Source organism: Oncorhynchus masou, chromosome 5 (assembly GCF_036934945.1).
Source record: "Oncorhynchus masou masou isolate Uvic2021 chromosome 5, UVic_Omas_1.1, whole genome shotgun sequence".
Classification (NCBI taxonomy): Eukaryota; Metazoa; Chordata; class Actinopteri; order Salmoniformes; family Salmonidae; genus Oncorhynchus; species Oncorhynchus masou.
Window position 1 is genome coordinate 52,480,320 of NC_088216.1, and position 20,789 is coordinate 52,501,108.

The 20,789-nt window shown below is 41.1% G+C and overlaps 1 protein-coding gene across 1 annotated transcript; it reads left to right on the forward strand.

Annotated features, from left to right (window-relative positions):
- The first annotated feature begins 7,978 nt into the window (after positions 1–7,978).
- LOC135539810 (protein unc-119 homolog B-like) lies at positions 7,979–18,968 on the forward strand. The gene is made up of 5 exons (XM_064965944.1): positions 7,979–8,369; positions 8,620–8,733; positions 8,897–8,996; positions 14,052–14,224; positions 16,011–18,968. Exons 1-5 carry the CDS (start codon positions 8,135–8,137, stop codon positions 16,124–16,126), a joined length of 738 nt encoding a protein of 245 aa, XP_064822016.1. The 5' UTR covers positions 7,979–8,134; the 3' UTR covers positions 16,127–18,968.
- Positions 18,969–20,789: the final 1,821 nt, after the last annotated feature.

The following is a 20,789-nucleotide window of genomic DNA, read 5'->3' on the forward strand; positions in this document are numbered from 1 at the left end:
ATAGGCTGATTAGGCTCCGGTTTTCTGGAGGTAGTGGAAGTGGTCTGAGACGGCTGTGGAGTCCCTGTGAGTGTCTTTGGGGATAGGATGGAGTGTAGGGTGGTGTTCCTCTGCAGTGAGAAGGGTTTGGGAGTCAGGCGAGGTTTGGGGACGGGCGCAGGTTTGAAGCCGGCCCCTCTTGCTTGGCCCACCTCACCAGAGGCAATGTCCATACGAGCTGCCATGCCCTCACTTCGTTCTTGAGAAGAGACAAACTGAAGGGAGGAGTGGAGAATGGGTGGAAAAGGAGAATGGTGGGGAGAAAGGGAGAGGTGAGCAGGGGAGGAGAAGGGACAGAAGGGGAGGGAGAGGGAGAGGAAGAAGTGAACAGAGAGGCGAGAAGAAGAAAGGCCATTTTAGGCTACTGGTGCTACATGAAGCCAGGTAGAAAACAAATAATTTCCTTTACTTCACATTTAGCTGTCACTCTGCTCTCTGACAAATACTTTCACCATAACGTATCACCTTCACATATTCTGGTGATACTCTGGGTTAAAAGCCAGTCGGTTTGGCTCTAAGGCCAAGCTAGAAGAGGCTGGTTGGATTAGATTTTTACAGAGGAAAAATACCTACCTCTAAAACTAAACAGTGAGACATACTACAAGCTACCTCTTACACCGCAACTGAACAGTATTATTGTTATGTCAGTCAAATAAATGTCAATGGACTGACTGTTGTTTACATTTTGTTTGACATCCAATTCTACATTATGTACAACACCACACCACTGAACAAAACCAAGCTGCTCTTTCCACATCCAGCTCCCTTACTGCCCTAACATCTGAGCCACCGGCTAGTACCATATCTGACCGAACTGGAACCTCGGAGGCAAATCAAGTCAGTGAATCTGAACTGGATGAACATGGCAACTCTGATTCAGGCCACTCACTTATTTTTGTGAGGGATTTGCCACCAAATGCAAACCTTTAGCACTATATTCACTTAAAGATGATAAATCGTATACTTATGATCACTTGAAATACGGGGATTGTCTACAAAAAGTGCTGCTGCAAAAAGGGCTGTTGCTTAAATAAACAGTGACATCCCACTGGGCAAAAACTGGTTGAATCAACATTGTTTCCACGTCATTTCAACAATATAAAATCGATGTGATGACATTGAATCAATGTTGAAAACTGATTGTATTTGCTAAAAGTTATCAACGTAAGGGAATATAGCATTTTTATCACCCAACTTTTAGCCTAAATACAATGGCATGGTCATGTTTTGTTGATTTCAAGTTGAATTCACGTTAGTTGATAATTCAACGAAATGTAAATCAAAAATAGACGTTGAACTGACATCTTTGCCCAGTGAGATACTGTTCCTTGGCCTGATATTCATGATCTAGGGCTCTATTCAATCTGTAAACTAAAGAATTACAGATTGCGCGCTATACATTTGTATAATTTAATTTCCGATTGAGATGACATATGCAGCGTTTACAGTGAATGCAGTCTTCACTAACGTAAGAACATTGCCTTTAAATTTAAATCTTGCCGTAATGCTGAACTTCCGTGATACGGATTTAATAGAGCCCTTAATCTCAAATCCAAATAGCTTTTTAAAATCTCTGATTGATACTACGATAGCTGATTGCACAAAATCTCTATACTATAAAGTTGTTTGAGTTGTTTAAAGGAAGCTGTTCTGATTTCTAACCATACTTAGATTGACACTAGTGAGTCAAGACAGGTTGTTTGGTTGATTTGTGAGTGATGTCATCTAAATTTGAATGGAACAAAACACAAATGTGTCCCAGTTGAATGTTGTACATCCTGTCTGGTCTTTCCTGTCAGCTGTCAGAGTGTAGTATAAACCAGTCCAACCACACACCACTGCTCCACATATGAAGCTCTTTAAAATCATGTGAGGAGCTCCAAGGTCTGACTGGGAGGCAAAGGGTTGGCGGTCCAAATGGCACTCTAATTCCCTATAAAGTGCACTACTTTTGAGCCCTATGGGACTAGCCCTTTCTAGCCCCGTCATAATAGTAGTGGCACTCAGGGCTCTCATCAATCAACCGGGTTTCCACTTTTAAGGACAGGATAGGTTTCAATTGAATAGGACTCTTGTCACATAGTTCGATACGATCTATTGGTAAATGTTTCCAACATAATCACTTGTTGCAAACAAATGGTGACTGTCACCATTTTCTGACAAATACCTAGCAGCCAATTCTGATATTGGCATTATCTATGATCAAATCAATTCAAATTGTGTTGGTCACATACACGTGTTTAGCAGATGTTATCGCGGGTTGTAGCAAAATGCTTGTTTTTCTAGCTCTGACAGTGCAGTAATATCTAACGAGTCATATCTAACAATTTCACAACATATACCCAATACACACGAATCTAAGTAAAGGAATGGAATTAAAAATATATAAATATATGGACGAGCAATGTCAGAGCGGCATCTACTAAAATACAGTAGAATAGAATACAGTATATACCTATGAGATGAGTAATGCAAAATATGTAAACATTATTAAAGTGACTAGTGTCCCATTTATTAAAGAGGCCAGTGATTATAAGTCTATGTATATAGGCAGCAGCCTCTAATGTGCTAGTGGTCTATTCCACCCCATGTAATAGATCCCAAAATATTCCTGTGTCAAATGGTGTTTATACTTCTTGTATTTGCAATTCCAAAACACCTGCAACTCAGTGTCCCCTAGTCTCAAAACGTTTTATGTGTTTGCAGTCAGTCCACAAAAGAAATACAAAAATACACTTTACCTGCCCGAGTGTATTCTTTGCAGACTGATGTTGAAGACGTGTTATTTTATACAGAACATATAACAAAGTTTCGCAACGTGCTAAACGTTTTTGGAAAATAATGGTTGGTTGTAAGAAAAACCAACGAAACAAACCCCTTGTTTGACTCTGTAACATTCAGTTGGTGTTAATATGTGACCAATAAATGCAGCACACAATGACCTCACTGTGGTTGAACTCACGTAGTCTAATCTCTCCTTCACAGCAGGTAGAGAGCGGATAAACGAAGGCATATCAAAACCATAAAGGCGCTATAATAACAATCATAATATAAAAGTCCTGGAATGACCGCCTGCTATGTTGAGTCCTGGTAGTGAAATAGCCCTTTTCCTTGTTGCGTATCCCTAGCCTATAGTAACAAATAATATTCTTAGAATCTACCAGTTTTGATAATGACTATGAGTCTTTCACTTTGAAAACATTTCAACCAAAAGGACCATTCCAGCCGGCTTAACGATAACGCAGCTGTTACTTATAGCTGTGACCAACTGACAAGTCAGATGTTTTATATGATAAGACTTTAAACTTCAGGATCTCCAGATTACAGCATGTGTGGAACAGAAGCTGTTTGACAAATATGTCTCTCTCCAAAGTCATTCAACACAGATCCCACACAAGAACACTATTGTGCCACAGCGAACGATGGTCCGCGACAGTCCCTAGAGCGGCAGTCCAGACGGTCAAGCCTCGTGCACACCAACTGTATGTGTTTCGTCTTCTTCTTCAGTGATGTTTTAGGGCAGACTTCACTGGAAAAAGTGTATCGCCGCCCACTACTGGATGCAGGGGGGAAAAAAAGGAGGAATCCAAAAGGGAAATAAACTAAAACATTTAACCCACTAAAACATCAGATTTTTAATTTGCCCTAAATACACTCAGAGCCCTACTCAGATCTGGTTGTCCTGAGATAACGGAACCACAGAACACCACGCAGCTGCTCACCCATTACATCCTGCATTCCCAAGAAGCGTTCATCTGCAGATACTATGATATTGATATTGAGTAATTATCCACTGCTGCAGGGTAGTTTATCACCATAGCAATAAATGCCAAAACAAATCTACTTTCTTCATGACAAGGGTATCTGGATCCTGCACCTTGCGAACAGCAGCCACAGCACTGGACTGCAGTGACTCTACGGCAACAGAACCACTAGAATATTCTTTACCTTTTCTTGCTGTCGCGGCATAGGAGACACGCTGAACAGCTCTTATTTTAGCAATCTCAGGCTCCCTCACTCTTACAGGACATTCAGGGAACTCATGTGAATGCTTCCCACCACAATTGCGACATTCAACACCAAATAATCCCTCAAGTCATTATCTTTGCAAACACTCATGCCCAAATGCTTTTCAGTTGGAACACTGCAGTAACCGGGAGACAAATGCCCTCACAGGCTAACTCACACATCCCATCTTGACATGTGTGGAGCGACTCCTCATCAAATGACAGTAACACAGACGTAGTCTCTATCATCTTTCCATTGAACATACACCTCAATCATTATGCCCCAAATACTCCAGGAATTTGTATCTTGATCTTCTCAGAGACTCCAGAATCACACCCTTGATTTGTGCACTACTACGAAAATCTTTCTCCTTGATTCTAGTGAGGCGAACATGCTCTCCTTTTGTTCTCCCGACAGAACAATTCTACAAAATTCCACTTCTGGTCACCCTGATAGATTCCACAGTACCCAATACTTTCTTCACCATATTGGCAACATCAAACAAATCTCCCAAGTACATCTTCTCATCCTCAAATCCCACTCCTAATACAAACTGTGAAGTAGTTGGTCCATGAGCAGTAGGATTACAAGACAGCATTTTAAATGTGATTTTAGCACTCTTTATCCATCTTTTAGTGACTCTAGTCTATCCAGTATTCTCAGCATCTTCCTTCTCAATCTCATCTTTGCTAACTTGGTATCCGTTTCCGCCATTCTCTCTAGCTCTCCTTTATACATATAAATACACTACCGGTCAAAAGTTTCAGAACACCTACTCATTCAAGGGTTTTTCTTTATTTTTACTATTTTCTACATTGTAGAATAATAGTGAATACATCAAAACTATGAAATAACACATTGTCACGAATGTCGTCATGGAAATGACCGGACCAAGGTGCAGCGTGGTGAACGTACATTTTCCTTAATTTCTATAAATGTCACCAACAAAACAAGAAACAAAGGTGAAGCTTACTAGGGCTATAGTGCCACTAACAAAGATAACTACCCACAAAATACAATGGAAGAAAGGCTGCCTAAGTATGATTCACAATCAGAGACAACGATAAACAGCTGTCCCTGATTGAGAACCATACCCGGCCAAAACATAGAAACAGAAAACATAGAAATAAAGAAACTAGAATGCCCACCCTAGTCACAGCCTGGCCTACCCAAAATAGAGAATAAAAGCCTCTCTATGCCCAGGGCGTGACAGTACCCCCCTCCCCCAGATGCGGACTCCGGCCGCAAAACCTGACTTTAAAGGGGAGGGTCCGGGTGGGCATCCCTTACGGCGGCGGCTCTGGTGCGGGACGTAGACCCCCCTCCGCCTCTGGCTCCCCCCACTTTGGTGGCGCCTCTGGTGCGGGGACCCCCGTCGCCAACCCCGGACTGGAGGCCCTCGTTGCCTGCCCCAGGCTGGGGACCCTCGCTGCAGGCCAAATAAATGCTTTACAGAGTTCAAGTAACAGACACATCTCAGCATCAACTGCTCAGAGCAGACTGTGTGAATCAGGCCTTCATGGTTGAATTTCTGCAAAGAAACCACTACTAAATGACACCAATAATAAGAAGAGACTTGCTTGGGCCAAGAAACACAAGCAATGGGCATTGGACCCGTGGAAATCTGTCCTTTGGTCTGATGAGTCCAAATTTGAGATTTTTGGTTCTAACTGCCATGTCTTTGTGAGACGCAGAGTATGTAAACGAATGATCTCTGCATGTGTGGTTCCCACCGTGAAGCATGGAGGAAGAGGTGTGATGGTGTGGGAGTGCTTTGCTGGTGACACTGTCAGTTATTTATTTAGAATTCAAGGCACACTTAACCAGCATGGCTACCACATCATTCTGAAGTGATACGCCATCCCATCTGGTTTGCGCTTAGTGGGACTATCATTTGCTTTTCAACAGGACAATGACCCAATACACCTCCAGGCTGTGCTATTTTAACATAGTGAGAGTGATGGAGTGCTGCCTCAGATGACCTGACTTCCACAATCACCCGACCTCAACCCAATTGAGGTGGTTTGGGATGAGTTGGACCGCAGAGTGAAGGAAAAGCAGCCAACAAGTGCTCAGCATATGTGGGAACTCCTTCAAAAAAGCATTCCAGATGAAGCTGGTTGAGAGAATGCCAAGAGTGTGCAAAACTGCCATCAAGGCAAAGGGTGGCTACTTTGAAGAATCTAAAATATATTTAGATTTGTTTAACACTTTTTTGGTTACTACATGATTCCATATGTGTTATTTGATAGTTTTGATGTCTTCACTACTATTGCTATTATGTTGAAAATAATAAAAACAAGGAAAACCCTTGAATGAGTAGGTATGTCCAAACTTTTGCCTGGTACTGTGTGTGTGTGTATATATATATATATATATTTATAATCGTTAACCTGGGCATTAGTACTCCCATATGAGCGGAGAAACACATTCCTTGGTACTAAAGGCTCGGGAAATTAGTCCTCTGTGACTACTTAGGGAAAGGGTTAATTTCACAATTCAAGACGCTCAAATCCCGCTGTGTTGATGGTGATTTTGGTATACTTCCTCTGCCTCTGGACACAATTTGCTATTAAGTAGACTAGTAGTTGCAGTTTTGAAAGTCTAATTAGTAGGCCGATGCCGAGGCAAAAAAAACTTGGGCAAGTAGGCTAATAGCCTAAAACCTAATGTAAACAGTACAGCATCCTACAATTCAGAAAGGGCAAGCTACATAGTCCATCTGGCATTTGCATTGCCCGTGCAGCATTTATGGTGATATGGCCTTTGCCGACGTCAGGGCTTTCAAGCCTCAGCTACCAGATTAACTCTTTGTGTTCCGACAGAAGTCAATCATTTTCAACGGAGCAGTCCGCAGCGCTGCGTTGGGGATGCCGCACTAGACTGCGGTGCGTTCTGTGTACTGCATACGTTCAATATTTTCAAGTCGTGCGTTGCTTTAAATTGCGGTGGTACAAACAGAAGTTCATAAAACAGTCAATCCAGTTAGCTATCTAACTATGACGTGAACCACTTTGCTAGATAGTTTAGCTAAAACTTTGCCAGCACCAAGCTTCCACTTTCCAGCTAATTCAGATGACCAGGTAATCCAATCGTATAAACAATGTGTCTCCATGAAACATTTTTAGCATGTAGGTCCAGGTAGCAATCAGCGCGTTGGTCAAACACAGGGAACCCAGAGACAGCGAAAATGACTTTCTCCGTGCTGCAAACCTTTCTGCAGCCTTGTGTCAAGTATGGAAAATGTGGACGAGACATCTGGCAAAAACAACATACAGCAAAACTATAAGCATTTGATGGACATATGGCATCAGACTTTGTGCGCGTCCTGGAGCAGCGCAGCACTGTTGAACAAAGCTGTTGTGATTGAAGTTGTCAAGGAAGTGAGTTAGTGCTTATACAGGACCTCCTGCCCCCACCTACCGTCAACCTATAATGTCAACGCGGTGCTATACTGCGCTGTAAGGATCCCTCTGCATTGTTACAAAATTTGGGAGGCACATAGTTGACGAGTACTGATTTTGTTCTCTGGAGGCTCCGCAATTGCGTCACACCCTCCATACCCCTCCATACAGAGCCTCTGACCACATAGGAGGATAAGGCATACATTCGCTTTGAGTCTCGATCTGCCTGAATCAATGATGGTACAGAAATACATCATACAGATTGTAACTTTAAAGTATTGAGGGACTGTGAATCAGTGGTGGTTAAACACAACACCAGTAGGCGCAAAGGTTCAGTGCCTTTGCCCACCGCATGCGTAAATCAATTTTGTCGCAATCTCTCCAAACGACCATTGTGCATAAAAGTCTTGAGTGTGCGTTTAAGCAAGCATGTGTAACCTATGCCAGGTGTGGTGCACATCCTGCCACCTAGTGTTATTCCTTTGAAAGTCCCCCTTTCACCTGCACTTGCGCTCTGATCAGTTGTCATGGCAACTGTACAGCATGTGCCTAAAAAAAACAAGTACTTGACCCATCAACGAGAAGCGGAGATTCGTCAGTCAACAACTACGACGCCATCTTATTACTTTAAGGTAGAGAGAGACAGAGACAGATAGACAAGATTGTCATCATAGCTGGGAATTATGAGCGGAGCTAAAGCCCGCATCGACCCGCCTGTTGCTGCTGAGAATGTCTCGAGCGCCGGGCACAGTTCTGCGGCTCCTGCGCGAGAGCGCATGCCAAGTGGAGGGGTTCTGAAGAGACTCAAGTCTCGGCGAAGCCAGGTTGATAGTAGGCCCGTCACAGAAGACCATCTGCGGACACAAGTTGGCCACATCACCCCTGAAGAGGTCCTAGGATTGCGGGTTGCTACACGTGGTAGGATATATCTATTTTCTGAACGATGCATTTATATACAGTGACATTGAGTAGTTGAGTGTGGCATTTAGTAATTGAGTGTGGCGTTGAGCATTGAGTGTGGCGTTGGGTAAAACTAGCACACGAATGTCTGTCTATTTACCTGCATAGTCGCTCTGATAGATGGATAGATCAGAAGATAGATAATTTTATTGCACACTAGATCTTGTAAAACAGCCACGAATACCCATAACCTGTATGTCCATCCCAGGGTACCTGTGTAAACCAGAGGACAACATCTTCAACATAGATTTCATTCGCTTTAAAATCAGAGACCTGGAGACAGAGACTGTGTTGTTTGAAATTGCCAAACCACCTCATACAGGTACAGTCCATATTCTCTCTCAGTTTATGTGTGTGTCTGTGTATTACCACTGTAGTATGTCTGACTAATATGATCATGTGTTTGTGTTTGTTGCATGTACTGGAAATCATCACCGTGCCATTGGTGTAAAAATAAATGGTGTGTGTTGTGTCGTTGACCTCAGAGGAAGACGAGGAGAATGGAGAGGGAGACATGAGTGCAGGACGTTTCGTACGCTACCAGTTCACAGCAGCATTCCTACAACTGAGGACAGTGGGAGCCACGTGCGTAACACTTTCTCTCTCTTTCAATTCAATTTCAATGTAAGGGCTTTATTGGCTTGGGAAACATATGTTAACATTGTCAAAGCAAGTGAAGTAGATAATAAACAAAGTGGGAAAAAACAATACAAGTGTGCAGTTAACATTACACTCACAAAAGTTCCAAAAGAATAAAGACATTTTAAATGTCATATTATGTGCAAATAGTTAAAGTACAAAGGGGAAGATAAATAAACATAAATATGGGTTGTATTTACAACACTGTTTGTTCTTCACTTTTGCCCTTTTCTTGTGGCAACAGGTCACAAATCTTGCTGCTGTGATGGCACACTGTTGTATTTCACTAAAATGGGGCGGCAGGTAGCCTAGTGGTTAGAGCGTTGGGCCAGTAACCTAAAGGTTGCTGGATCGAATTCCCCAGCTGACAAGGTCAAATCTGTTGTTCTGCCCCTGAACAAGGTAGTTAACTCACTGTTCCCCGGTAGGCCGTCATTGTAAATAAGATTTTGCCTAATTAAATGAATGTAAACTAAATAAATATGGGAGTTAATCAAAATTGGGTTTGTTTTCAAATTCTTTGTGGGTCTGTGTAATCTGACGGAAATATGTCTCTCTGATATGGTCATACATTTTTCAGGAGGGTAGGAAGTGCAGCTCAGTTTCAACCTAATTTTGTGGGCAGTGTGCACATAGCCTGTCTTCTCTTGAGAGCCAGGTCAGCCTACGATGGCCTTTCATAGCAAGGCTATGCTCACTGAGTCTGTACAGAGTCAAAGTAGAATTTAACGTCCTTTTAGAATTTCCAAAATATAATTTAACGTCCTTTTTTTGGGATTTTGATAATTAGCGGGTATTTTATGTTCCCTTTGATGGCATAGAAGGCCCTTCTTGCCTTGTCTCTCAGATCGTTCACAGCTTTGTGGAAGTTACCTGTGGTGCTGATGTTAGGCCGAGGTATAGTTTTTTGTGTGCTCCAGGGCAATGGTGTCTAGATGGAATTTAGGTCTGAGGATCTGTGCAGAAGATCTAGGTACTACTGTAGGCCCGCCTTGGTTGGGGAGCAAACAGTCAAAACATTTGACCTCAGATTCTCGCCAATTCATAGATATATATGTTGAACGGAGTGGAGCTTAAGCTGCTTGTGTACATGGATTTTATAATGTCGTATGTTTTTCCCCAACACCGCATTCCATCAATTTGTATAGGAGACCCTCATGCCAAATTGAGTTAAAAGCTTTTTTGAAATCAACAAAGCATCAGAAGACTTTGTTTTGGTTTGTTTGTTTGTCAATTAGGGTGAATACGTAGTCTGTCGTATGGTAATTTAGTAAAAAGGCAATTTGACATTTGCTCAATACATTGTTTTCACTGAGGAAATGTACCAGTCTGCTGTTAATGAAAATGCAGAGGATTTTGCTAAGGTTGCTGTTGACGCATATCCCAAGGTAGTTATTGGGGTCAAATTTGTCTCCACTTTCATGGATTGGGGTGTTCAGTCCTTGGTTCCAAATATTGGGAAAGATGCCAGAGCTAAGGATGATGTTAAAGAGTTTAAGTATAGCCAATTGAAATGTGTGGTCTGTATATTTTATAATTTCATTGAGGATACCATCAACACCACAGGCTTTTTTGGGTTGGAGGGTTTGTATTTTGTCCTGTAGTTCATTCAATGTAATTAGAGAATCCAGTGGGTTCTGGTAGTCTTTTAATTGGAGGTCGACCGATTATGATTTTTCAATGCCGATACCGATACCAATTATTGGATGGCCAAAAAACTGATACCGATTAATCGGCCGATTTTAAAGAAAAATACATACAACAATACTGAATGACCACCTATTTTAACTTAATATAATACTTCAATAAAATCAATTTAGCCTCAAATAAATAATGAAACATGTTAAATTTGGTTTAAATAATGCAAAAACAAAGTGTTGGAGAAGAAAGTAAAAGTGCAATATGTGTCATGTAAGAAAGCTAACGTTTAAGTTCCTTGCTCAGAACATGAGAACATATGAAAGCTGGTGGTTCCTTTTAACGAGTCTTCAATTTTCCCAGGTAAGAAGTTTTAGGTTGTAGTGATTATAGGAATTATAGGACTATTTCCCTCTATACCATTTGTATTTCATTAACCTTTGACTATTGGATGTTCTAATAGGCACTTTAGTATTGACAGTGTAACAGTATAGCTTCCGTCCCTCTCCTCGCTGGGCTCGAACCAGGAACACAACGACAACAGCCACCCTCGAAGCAGCGTTACCCATGCAGAACAAGGGGAACAACCACTCCAAGTCTCAGAGCGAGTGACGTTTGAAACGCTATTAGCACCCACCCCGCTAACTAGCTAGCCATTTCACTTTGGTTAGACCAGCCTCAACTCGGGAGTTGATAGGCTTGAAGTCATAAACAGAGCAATGCTTGACGCACAACGAAGAGCTGCTGGCAAAATGCACGAAAGTGCTGTTTGAATGAATGCTTACGAGCCTGCTGTTGCCTACCACCTCTCAGTCAGATACTTGTATGCTTGTATGATCAGTCAGATTATATGCAATGTATGACACGCTAGATAAACTAGTAATATCATCAACCATGTGTAGTTAACTAGTGATTATGATTGATTGTTTATTATAATATAAGTTTAATGCTAGCTAGCAACTTAACTTGGCTTACTGCATTCGCGTAACAGGCAGTCTCCTCGTGGAGTGCAACGAGAGGCAGGTGTTTATAGCATTGGACAAGTTAACTGTACGGTTGCAAGGTTGGATCCCCCGAGCTGACAAGGTGAAAATCTGTTGTTCTGCCCCTGAACGAGACAGTTAACCCACCGTTCCTAGGCCGTCATTGAAAATAAGAATGTGTTCTTAACGGACTTGCCTAGTTAAATAAAGATTAAATAAAGGTGTACAATTATTATTTTTTTAATAGAAATCTGCCCTAATTAATTGGCATTATGATTAATCGGTCGACCTGTAATTTTAATAGTTGATTCTATGATTTGTATTTGATCATGTATATATTTTTGCTGTTTGTTCTTTGTTATAGAGAAGTGGTTTACCCATACATCTCAGTTTTGGATAGATAACTCTCCATGTTGTTGTTTGTTTAGTTTTTTCCAATTTTCCCAGAAGTGGTTAGAGTCTATGGATTCTTCAATTACATTGAGCTTATTTCTAACTTGCTGTTCCTTCTTTTTCTGTGGTATTTCTGTATTGTTTTAGTGATTCACCATAGTGATGGCGTAGGCTCAGATTTTCTGGGTCTCTATGGGTGGGTTGCACCAACATGGTTTAAATTAACCTAGGATTAGAGCAAATCTAGGTTTTGTAAATCTAGGTTTATAATTAATCAGAGATGTGTTGCACCACTTAATTTTGAATCTGGATCAGTGCTGGAAAAAACATAAAAGCGAAAGCCAAGAAGGATGCGGCAGAGGAGATGCGGGGGCTATTTCAGACCTGAGCCGGACGTGGGCCTCCTATCAATCAGAAGATATGCGAGATGATTCCCCAGCAGTTTGCCCCTCTCCATAACCCCTATGATATCGACGGACAACTTGACCCACCAATATTTAGTAAGCATCAATAACTGGTAAATATCAATGCCTATAATGCACGTTAAAACTAATGTTAATGCTACTTCACCACACTGTTATCGTTATCAGACCTGTTACAGCATGTTGCATAACATCATCATTCGTACCAAGGCGGGACATATCATAAGCCCCAATTCAATTGTTGTACAAAATTGGCATGTAAATAGCCTGCTAATAATGAGTTAATTATCATAAAACTCAACAGGATTCAACCTGTCTCTAATTATTCTCTGAGGAACTTGTTTTGGTCTGCAATTTTATCAGTTAAATTACCTAAAGTGGCAGTTTAGAATTAATCTCCAATCTAAGTTTATATATATTTTTAAATAATTTTTATCATGCTTAAAATTAATCTAGGTTTAAAGTGAAAGCTAAATTTACCATTAGAGGAAGGATTTAAGTTAAAACTAGGTTTACAATTTGGTACCACATGATTAATAGATAAACCTTGATTTAACCCAGTTTAAGAGTTAATCCATGTTTGTGCAACCCACCCTATGTTTTTGGTCGGATAGGTTTCTCTATTTCATTCTTAGGTTTTTGCATTCTTCATCAAACCATTTGTCATTTTTGTTCATTTTCTTTGGTTGAAATTTTTAGATTTGATAGGAAGCTGAGAGGTCAAATATACTGTTTAGCTTTTTCCTTTGGCTTTGATGCCTCATGATTGAGTATTGCTTTGTTCAAGTAGACTATGATTTTGCAGTGATCTGATACGGGTGTCAGTGGACTGACTGAATGCTATGAGAGACTGGGTTGAGGTCATAAAGTGATAAAGTAGTCTACAGTACTACTGCCAAGAGATGAGCTATAGGTGTACTTACCGTAGGAGTCCCCTCGAAGTCTACAATTGACTATGTACATACCCAGCATGCGACACAGCTGAGTGGGAGGGAATGCTGTCACCTCCAGGTAGGTGTTTGTCTTTCTGTGTGCTGAGGGTGTCAGGTTCAAGTCCAGTTCTGGCATTTAGGTTGCCACAGACTAGTACATGTCCCTGGGCTTGGAAATTATTGATTTTCTCCCTCCGGGATGGAGAAGCTGTCTTCGTTAAAGTATGGGTATTCTATTGGGGCGATATAGGTAGCACACAGGAGGACATTTTTCTCTGTTGAGATAACTTACTTTAGAATTTCTAGCCAAATATAAAATGTGCCTCAGTTGATTAATTTAATAGAGTGAGTTAGGTCTGCTCTAAACCAAATTAGCATAACCCCTGAGTCCCTTCCCTGTTTCACACCTGGTAGTTTGCTGGATGGGACTACCAGCTCTCTGTAACCTAGAGGGCAACCAGTGGGTCCATCTCCTCTATACCATGTTTCTTGTAGGACACACAGCACAGCACAGCACAGCACAGACAGCATAGTTTTGTCGATCCACACATTTACTCACGTACTGTACCTACTGCATGTTTACCCCCTCTCTGTCGGTCTATATGTCTGTCTCTCTCTCTGTCTGTGTGTCAGAGTGGAGTTTACAGTGGGCACCCGGCCTCTGAACAGCTTCAGGATGATTGAGAGGCACTACTTCAGGGATCACCTCCTGAAGAGCTTTGACTTTGACTTCGGCTTCTGTATCCCAAACAGCCACAATACTTGCGAACACATCTATGAGTTCCCTCAGCTGTCCGAGAGCTTGGGTGAGTTTTACATCCCAACCATTAGTCAATTAAGCACTTTGTTACTGATGTTTTTTGAAAAGTGCTACATCATTAAATAATGTAGGAGTAAGTAAGTAGAATGTGTACATTACATTTACAGTTGAAGTCGGAAGTTTACATCCACTTAGGTTGGAGTCATTAAAACTTGTTTTTTTAACCACTCCACAAATTTCTTGTTAACAAGAGTCAGTTAGGACATCTACTTTGTGCTTGACCCAAGTACATTTTCCAACAATTGTTTACAGACAGATTATTTCACTTATAATTCACCATATCACAATTCCAGTGGGTCAGAAATTTACATACATTAAGTTCACTGTGCCTTTAAACAGCTTGGAAAATTCTCAAAAATGATGTCAAGACTTTAGAAGCTTCTGATTGGCTAATTGACATCATTTGAGTCAATTGGAGGTGTACCTGTGAATGTATTTCAAGGCCTACCTTCAAACTCAGTGCCTCTTTGCTTGACATCATGGGAAAATCAAAAGAAATCAGCCAAGACCTCAGTAAAAACAATTGTAGATCTCCACAAGTCTGGTTCATCCTTGGGAGTAATTTCCAAACGCCTGAAGGTACCACGTTCATCTGTACAAAAAATAGTACCCAAGTATAAACACCATAGGACCACGCAGACGTCATACCACTCAGGAAGGAGACGCGTTCTGTCTCCTAGAGGTGAACGTACTTTGCTGCAAAAAGTGCAAATCAATCCCAGAACAACAGCAAAGGACCTTGTGAAGATGCTGGAGGAAATGGGTACAAAAGTATCTATATCCACAGTCAAACGAGTCCTATATCGACATAACCTGAAAGGCCGCTCAGCAAGGAAGAAGCCACTGCTCCAAAACCGCCATAAAAAAAGCCAGAATATGGTTATGCAATTGCACATGGGGACAAAGATCGTACTTCTTGGAGAAATGTCCTCTGGTCTGATGAAACAAAAATAGAACTGTTTGGCCATAATGACCATCGTTATGTTTGGAGGAAAAAGGGGGAGGCTTGCAAGCCGAAGAACACCATCCCAACCGTGAAGCATGGGGGTGGCAGCATCATGTTGTGGGGGTGCTTTGCTGTAGGGGGGACTGGTGCATTTCACAAAATAGATGGCGTCATGAGGGAGGAATATTATATGGATATATTGAAGCAACATCTCAAGACGTCAGTCAGGAAGTTAAAGCTTGGTCGCAAATGGGTCTTCCAAATGGACAATGACCCCAAGCATACTTCCAAAGTTGTGGCAAAATGGCTTAAGGACAACAAAGTCAAGGTATTGGAGTGGCCATCACAAAGCTCTGACCTCAATCCTATAGAAAATGTGTGGGCAGAACTGGAAAAAGCGTGTGCGACAAGGAGGTCTACAAACCTGACTCAGTTACATCAGCTCTGTCAGGAGGATTGGGCCAAAACAAACAAATACTAATTGAGTGTATGTAAACTTCTGACCCACTTGGAATGTGATGAAAGAAATAAAAGCTGTTATAAATCATTCTCTGTACTATTATTCTGACATTTCACATTCTTAAAATAAAGTGGTGATCCTAACTGACATAAGACAGGGAATATTTACTAGGATTAAATGTCAGGAATTGTGAAAAACTGAGTTTAAATGTATTTGGCCAAGGTGTATGTAAACATCCAACTTCAACTGTATGTGGAAATGCAATCATTTACTGAAGGAAATGCACATCACCTTTTGAATACATTATCCAGACATGTGAAACATTAATAACATGTGAAATACAGAATAATAAATGTTCCCTTCCAGTTTGTCAGATGGTGGAACATCCCTACGAGACGAGGTCAGACAGCTTCTACTTTGTTGACAACAGACTGGTCATGCACAACAAGGCAGACTACGCTTATAACGGGGGCAGGCATTGAGGGAGTGTGTGTGTGTGTGTGTGTGTGTGTGTGTGTGTGTGTGTGTGTGTGTGTGTGTGTGTGTGTGTGTGTGTGTGTGTGTGTGTGTGTGTGTGTGTGTGTGTGTGTGTGTGTGTGTGTGTGTGTGCGTGCGTGCGTGCTGTGCCCAAGCCTATACTCACACCAGCAAACTCTCCCCCAAATGTTGATTACTGTAAGTTAAAAAGCCTTTATTGTCATGGTATAGCTGTATAGTATGGAAAAGTTTAAAAACAGCAGGACAGAGCCACATAGACTACTGGCAGTAGTATGGCAAAAATCTGCCAATAGTGCTTTCTCTGTACCACCAAAAGGAAGCAGGTTGAACCCCAATGATGTGTCTCAACTAACCAAATGGTTGATTTTAGTGTGTAGTTGGACAGTTGATGTACTGTGCACTCCTTGGCTTTTAAGGGAAAGCATATTCTACACTTTTGTTGAACCATGAGAAGCACTAGTTTCCCACCAAATGTAGCTTTTTAGGAGTGAGTCATACTTGTAAAAGACCCAACAATGACCACACACACAGGCATACAAACAATCTTTCTCTCTTTCTCTCCCTATTTATATTTCTCTCTATCGTAACCTGCTGTGCTCAGGCCCACACTCCAGTCTGGAAATATAATTAAGATGGGAATGGGGAAGACATCCACACACTCACTGTCAAATACACATGTTGTGGGGGTGCTTTCCTGCAGGAGGGACTGGTGCACATCACAAAATAGATGGCGTCATGAGGGAGGAAAATTATGTGGATATATTGATGCAAGATCTGAAGACATTAGTCAGGAAGTTAAAGCTTGGTCGCAAATGGGTCTTCCAAATGGACAATGACCCCAAGCGTATTTCCATAGTTGTGGCAAAATGGCTTAAGGACAACAAAGTCAAGGTATTGGAGTGGCCATCACAAAGCCCTGACCTCAATCCCATAGAAAATTTGTGGGCAGAACTGAAAAGGCGTGTGCAAGCAAGGAGGCCTACAAACCTGACTGAGTTACACCAGCTCTATCAGGAGGATTGGCCAAAATTCTCCCAACTTATTGTGGGAGCTTATGGAAGGCTACCCAAAACGTTTGACCCAAGTTAAACAATTTAAAGGCAATGCTACCAAATACTAATTGAGTGTATGTGAACTTCTGACCCCCTGGGATTGTGATGAAATAAATAAAAGCTGAAATAAATTATTCTCTCTACTATTATTCTCACATTTCACATTCTTAAAATAACGTGGTGATCCTAACTGACCTAAGAATTTGTACTACGATTAAATGTCAAATAAATAAGTTCAAATGTATTTGGCTAACGTGTATTTAAACTTCCGACTTCAACTGTAATCATTTGAGGAACAGAATCAGAACCAGGAACGAAAGTGATCTATAATGTTCCAGAACAGAACCATTATTTGAAAAGCATGGGAACCGGTTAATAACATTCTTCTTTGTTCTGGGCATTTTTGTACATTCCTACAAAAATTGCAACAAAGCGCCTATGCAAAGCCCTCACTCTGTTACTCAGAAACGTATTCCAGTGTCTGCCTGCCAGCTGGAAATCTTTGCCAGTTTGTTTGTGTGTTTAGGCTACCTGCCACTTCCCAACCGAAGCATAGGTTACTGTAGCCTACTTAAGCGTGATTCAGAAATTAGGGAGAGAGATTTATTTATTAGAGAAGAATGGATTCACTTTTTCAATGCTGGTTAAGGATACTATAGTTATACCGTTTCACATTGGATTTATTAACTACAAAAGTTAAGACGAGTTTTTAATTCTAGTGCTGCTCTGCACACACAAGCTTGTTAGCTAAAGTTATTTCTGGTCCAACATTAAGCCAACTCTCTGAAGTTCAAAGACATTCAAAGTTCCCCTACGAGGTATAATTATACCTCCTGTGTAGGTATAATTATTTGGGCCTAATTCAGATAATGCATGTCATGACAAGATGCCCTTCAAGCCAGGCCTCCTACACTTGTCCATAGTGACTGACAGCACAGTGCACAGTGTGTGTGTTTGTCTTTCATTATGATTGAACCATGCTGTTACGGCAAAAGACAATTAGCTTTTAACGACTTTCCTATAAAGATGAAATAGCTTATCCTCTCCATTGCAAGCTGCTCTGTCCACACTGATTGGTGAGGTAATTTGATGTCAGAATGAAAGAACAGAAAGGAACTATATAATCCGGTGCTTTTTTGGGGTTCGAACCGGTTCAAACTTTATTTTGCTGGTCGGAATAGTGGAATGGACCCCCAAAAAATTTTGATTCTGTTCAGAACAAAACCATTAGAAAATCATTTTGGTTCCAACCCCTGCTTCACGAACAAGGTGATCAGAAGGTCTACTCGTACATTTACATTCAAATCAAGAAAAAAAATCTAAAGCAGTGAAAGTCACCAGTTGTAAAATAACTAGAACTTAAATTTTTATGTACACAAATATGTCCTTTATTTTTTGTCGTTGGTTGATTCGAAAGGCACTTAAACAATATATAGCTTTTATTTTATTTTTATAAACTGAGAAGACAGCTCTGATCAGAAATGTTTTTCACAGTCAATAATTAGATATGCAGTCATACAGGATACAGTGTATTACTCAACTCTTGATTGTATTAATATGTCAGGTTGATACTTTTATTATGTTTTAAAGTAAAATGTTGTAGTGTTTTGATTGTTTCCTCTAGAAACACCAAAAGTATGTGTGGTGTGGAAATTTGATTGATCTTTGTTAGATAGAAATCAAATTGTGTATTATTGTGTATTTTGTTAACTACTGGTGTCCAGGATAAAGTGTAGTTGTATGAAATAAATATGTTGTCAAAAATAAATGAATAAATATACTATATGTGCATTTTCAAATTAATTTGATGAGGTGCAGCAGTGCTTCAGCAATGCCATTCATTCATTCAACCTGTAAGATGTGAAGTGTTTACCAGATTGTGTCGGCACCCTTTTCTAGGGAGAGAACGGTGTAACGGCTGGTGTTGGCCACGAGGGGGAGTCATGGGACAAGAAAGAAACAATGGAGACGTCTGTTTTGGCGAATGGAAACATACTGTACTACAAGAACAATTACTAAAGGCACAATCTGTTGAAAGGTCATTTAAATGAATGAAACATAACCATTGATAACCATCAAACCAAATAGTATTTCCTACATGCACTGAATACAACAGGTATTCCTTACCATGAAAAGCTTACTTACGAGCCCTTAACCAACAATGCAGAGTTTTTAAAAAGTAATTAAGAAACATTTGCTAAATAAACTAGAAATAAAATAGTAACACACTAAAATAACAATAAAAAGGCTATATACAAGGTGTAACGATACCAAGTCAATATTCAGGGGTACGGTTTAGCTGAGGTAATATGCACATGTATGTAGGGGTAAAGTGACTATGCGTAAAAAAATAAACAGTAGCAGCAGCGCCTGTGAAGGAATGTGCGTGTGTGTGTGTTGGCGTGTCAGTCTAGTATGTGTGAGTGTGTGGTTAGAGTCCAGTGCGTGTACATCAAGCCTGTGAAAGAGAGTCAGTGCAAAAAATAAGGGGGCCAATGCAAATAGTCTGGGTAGCCATTTGATAAACTGTTCAGCTGTCTTATGGCTCGGGTGTAGAAGCCTGTTAAGGCGCCTTTTGGTCCCAGACTTGGCGCTCCGGTACTGCTTGCAGTAGCAGAGATAACAGTCTAGACTTGGGTGGTTCAAGTCTTTGACAATGTTTAGGGCCTTCCTCTGACACTTCCTGGTATAGAGGTCCTGGATGGCAGAATGCTTGGCCTCAGTGATGTACTGGTCCATACGCACTACACTCTGTATCACCTTGCGGTCGGATGCCGAGCAATTGCCATACCAAGCGGTGATGCAACCAATCAGGATGCTCTCGATGGTGCAGCTGTATAATTTAGGAGGATTTGAGGTTCCATGACAAATCTTTTCAGCCTCCTGGGGAATAGGCTTTGTCGTTCCCTCTTCACGACTCTGTTGGTGTGTTTTGACCATGATAGGTCCAAAGCATTTCATGGCTACATATGTGACTAGCCATATAGGCAGGTTATCTTGGCGTAGTTGGACACAGGGACTATGCTGGTCTGCTTGAAACATGTAGGTATTACAGACTGGGTCAGGAAGAGCTTGAAAATGTCAGTGAAGCTGGTTCAGCGCACGGTCAGAGTACGCGTCCTGGTAATCCATCTGGCCCTGCGACCTTGTGAATGTTAACCTGTTTAAAAGTCTTACATCGGCTACGGAGACGTAATCACACAGTCGTCAGGAACAGCTGGTGATCAGGAGCCCGTAGAACAGCAGCCATCCCCTCCGGCGAAATTCTATCATAACTCAATTTTATTTAGATGTAACTTATTATTATAATAAGATTGCAAATACAGATTGTGTTGTAGATCCGATACAGGAGAATTTCATAAAATGACATATTTTGGAATACTAAACAAAGTATTATTCTGTGATTTTGTGGAACAGTTACCCCCAGCTATGTTAGTCCTCTGGGACTTTAAACAAATCCTCCCTTTTTCTCACTCTTTATTTTCTTATCTGTATGTACAGCTCTACATCTTCCCCTTTCTCTGTTCCCCTCTCTTTTTCTTTGTATCTCTTTCCACCTCTCTAACTCATGTCCAAAACGCTCTTCCCTCATCTC

What these genes read in the sequence shown, in the direction of transcription:
- LOC135539810 (XM_064965944.1), top strand. Translation starts at nt 8,135, where the DNA reads ATGAGCGGAGCTAAAGCCCGCATCGACCCGCCTGTTGCTGCTGAGAAT. An exon ending in CTGAGGACAGTGGGAGCCAC is followed by an intron (nt 8,997 to 14,051) that starts GTGCGTAACACT and finishes TCTGTGTGTCAG; the next exon opens with AGTGGAGTTTACAGTGGGCA. An exon ending in TCAGCTGTCCGAGAGCTTGG is followed by an intron (nt 14,225 to 16,010) that starts GTGAGTTTTACA and finishes GTTCCCTTCCAG; the next exon opens with TTTGTCAGATGGTGGAACAT.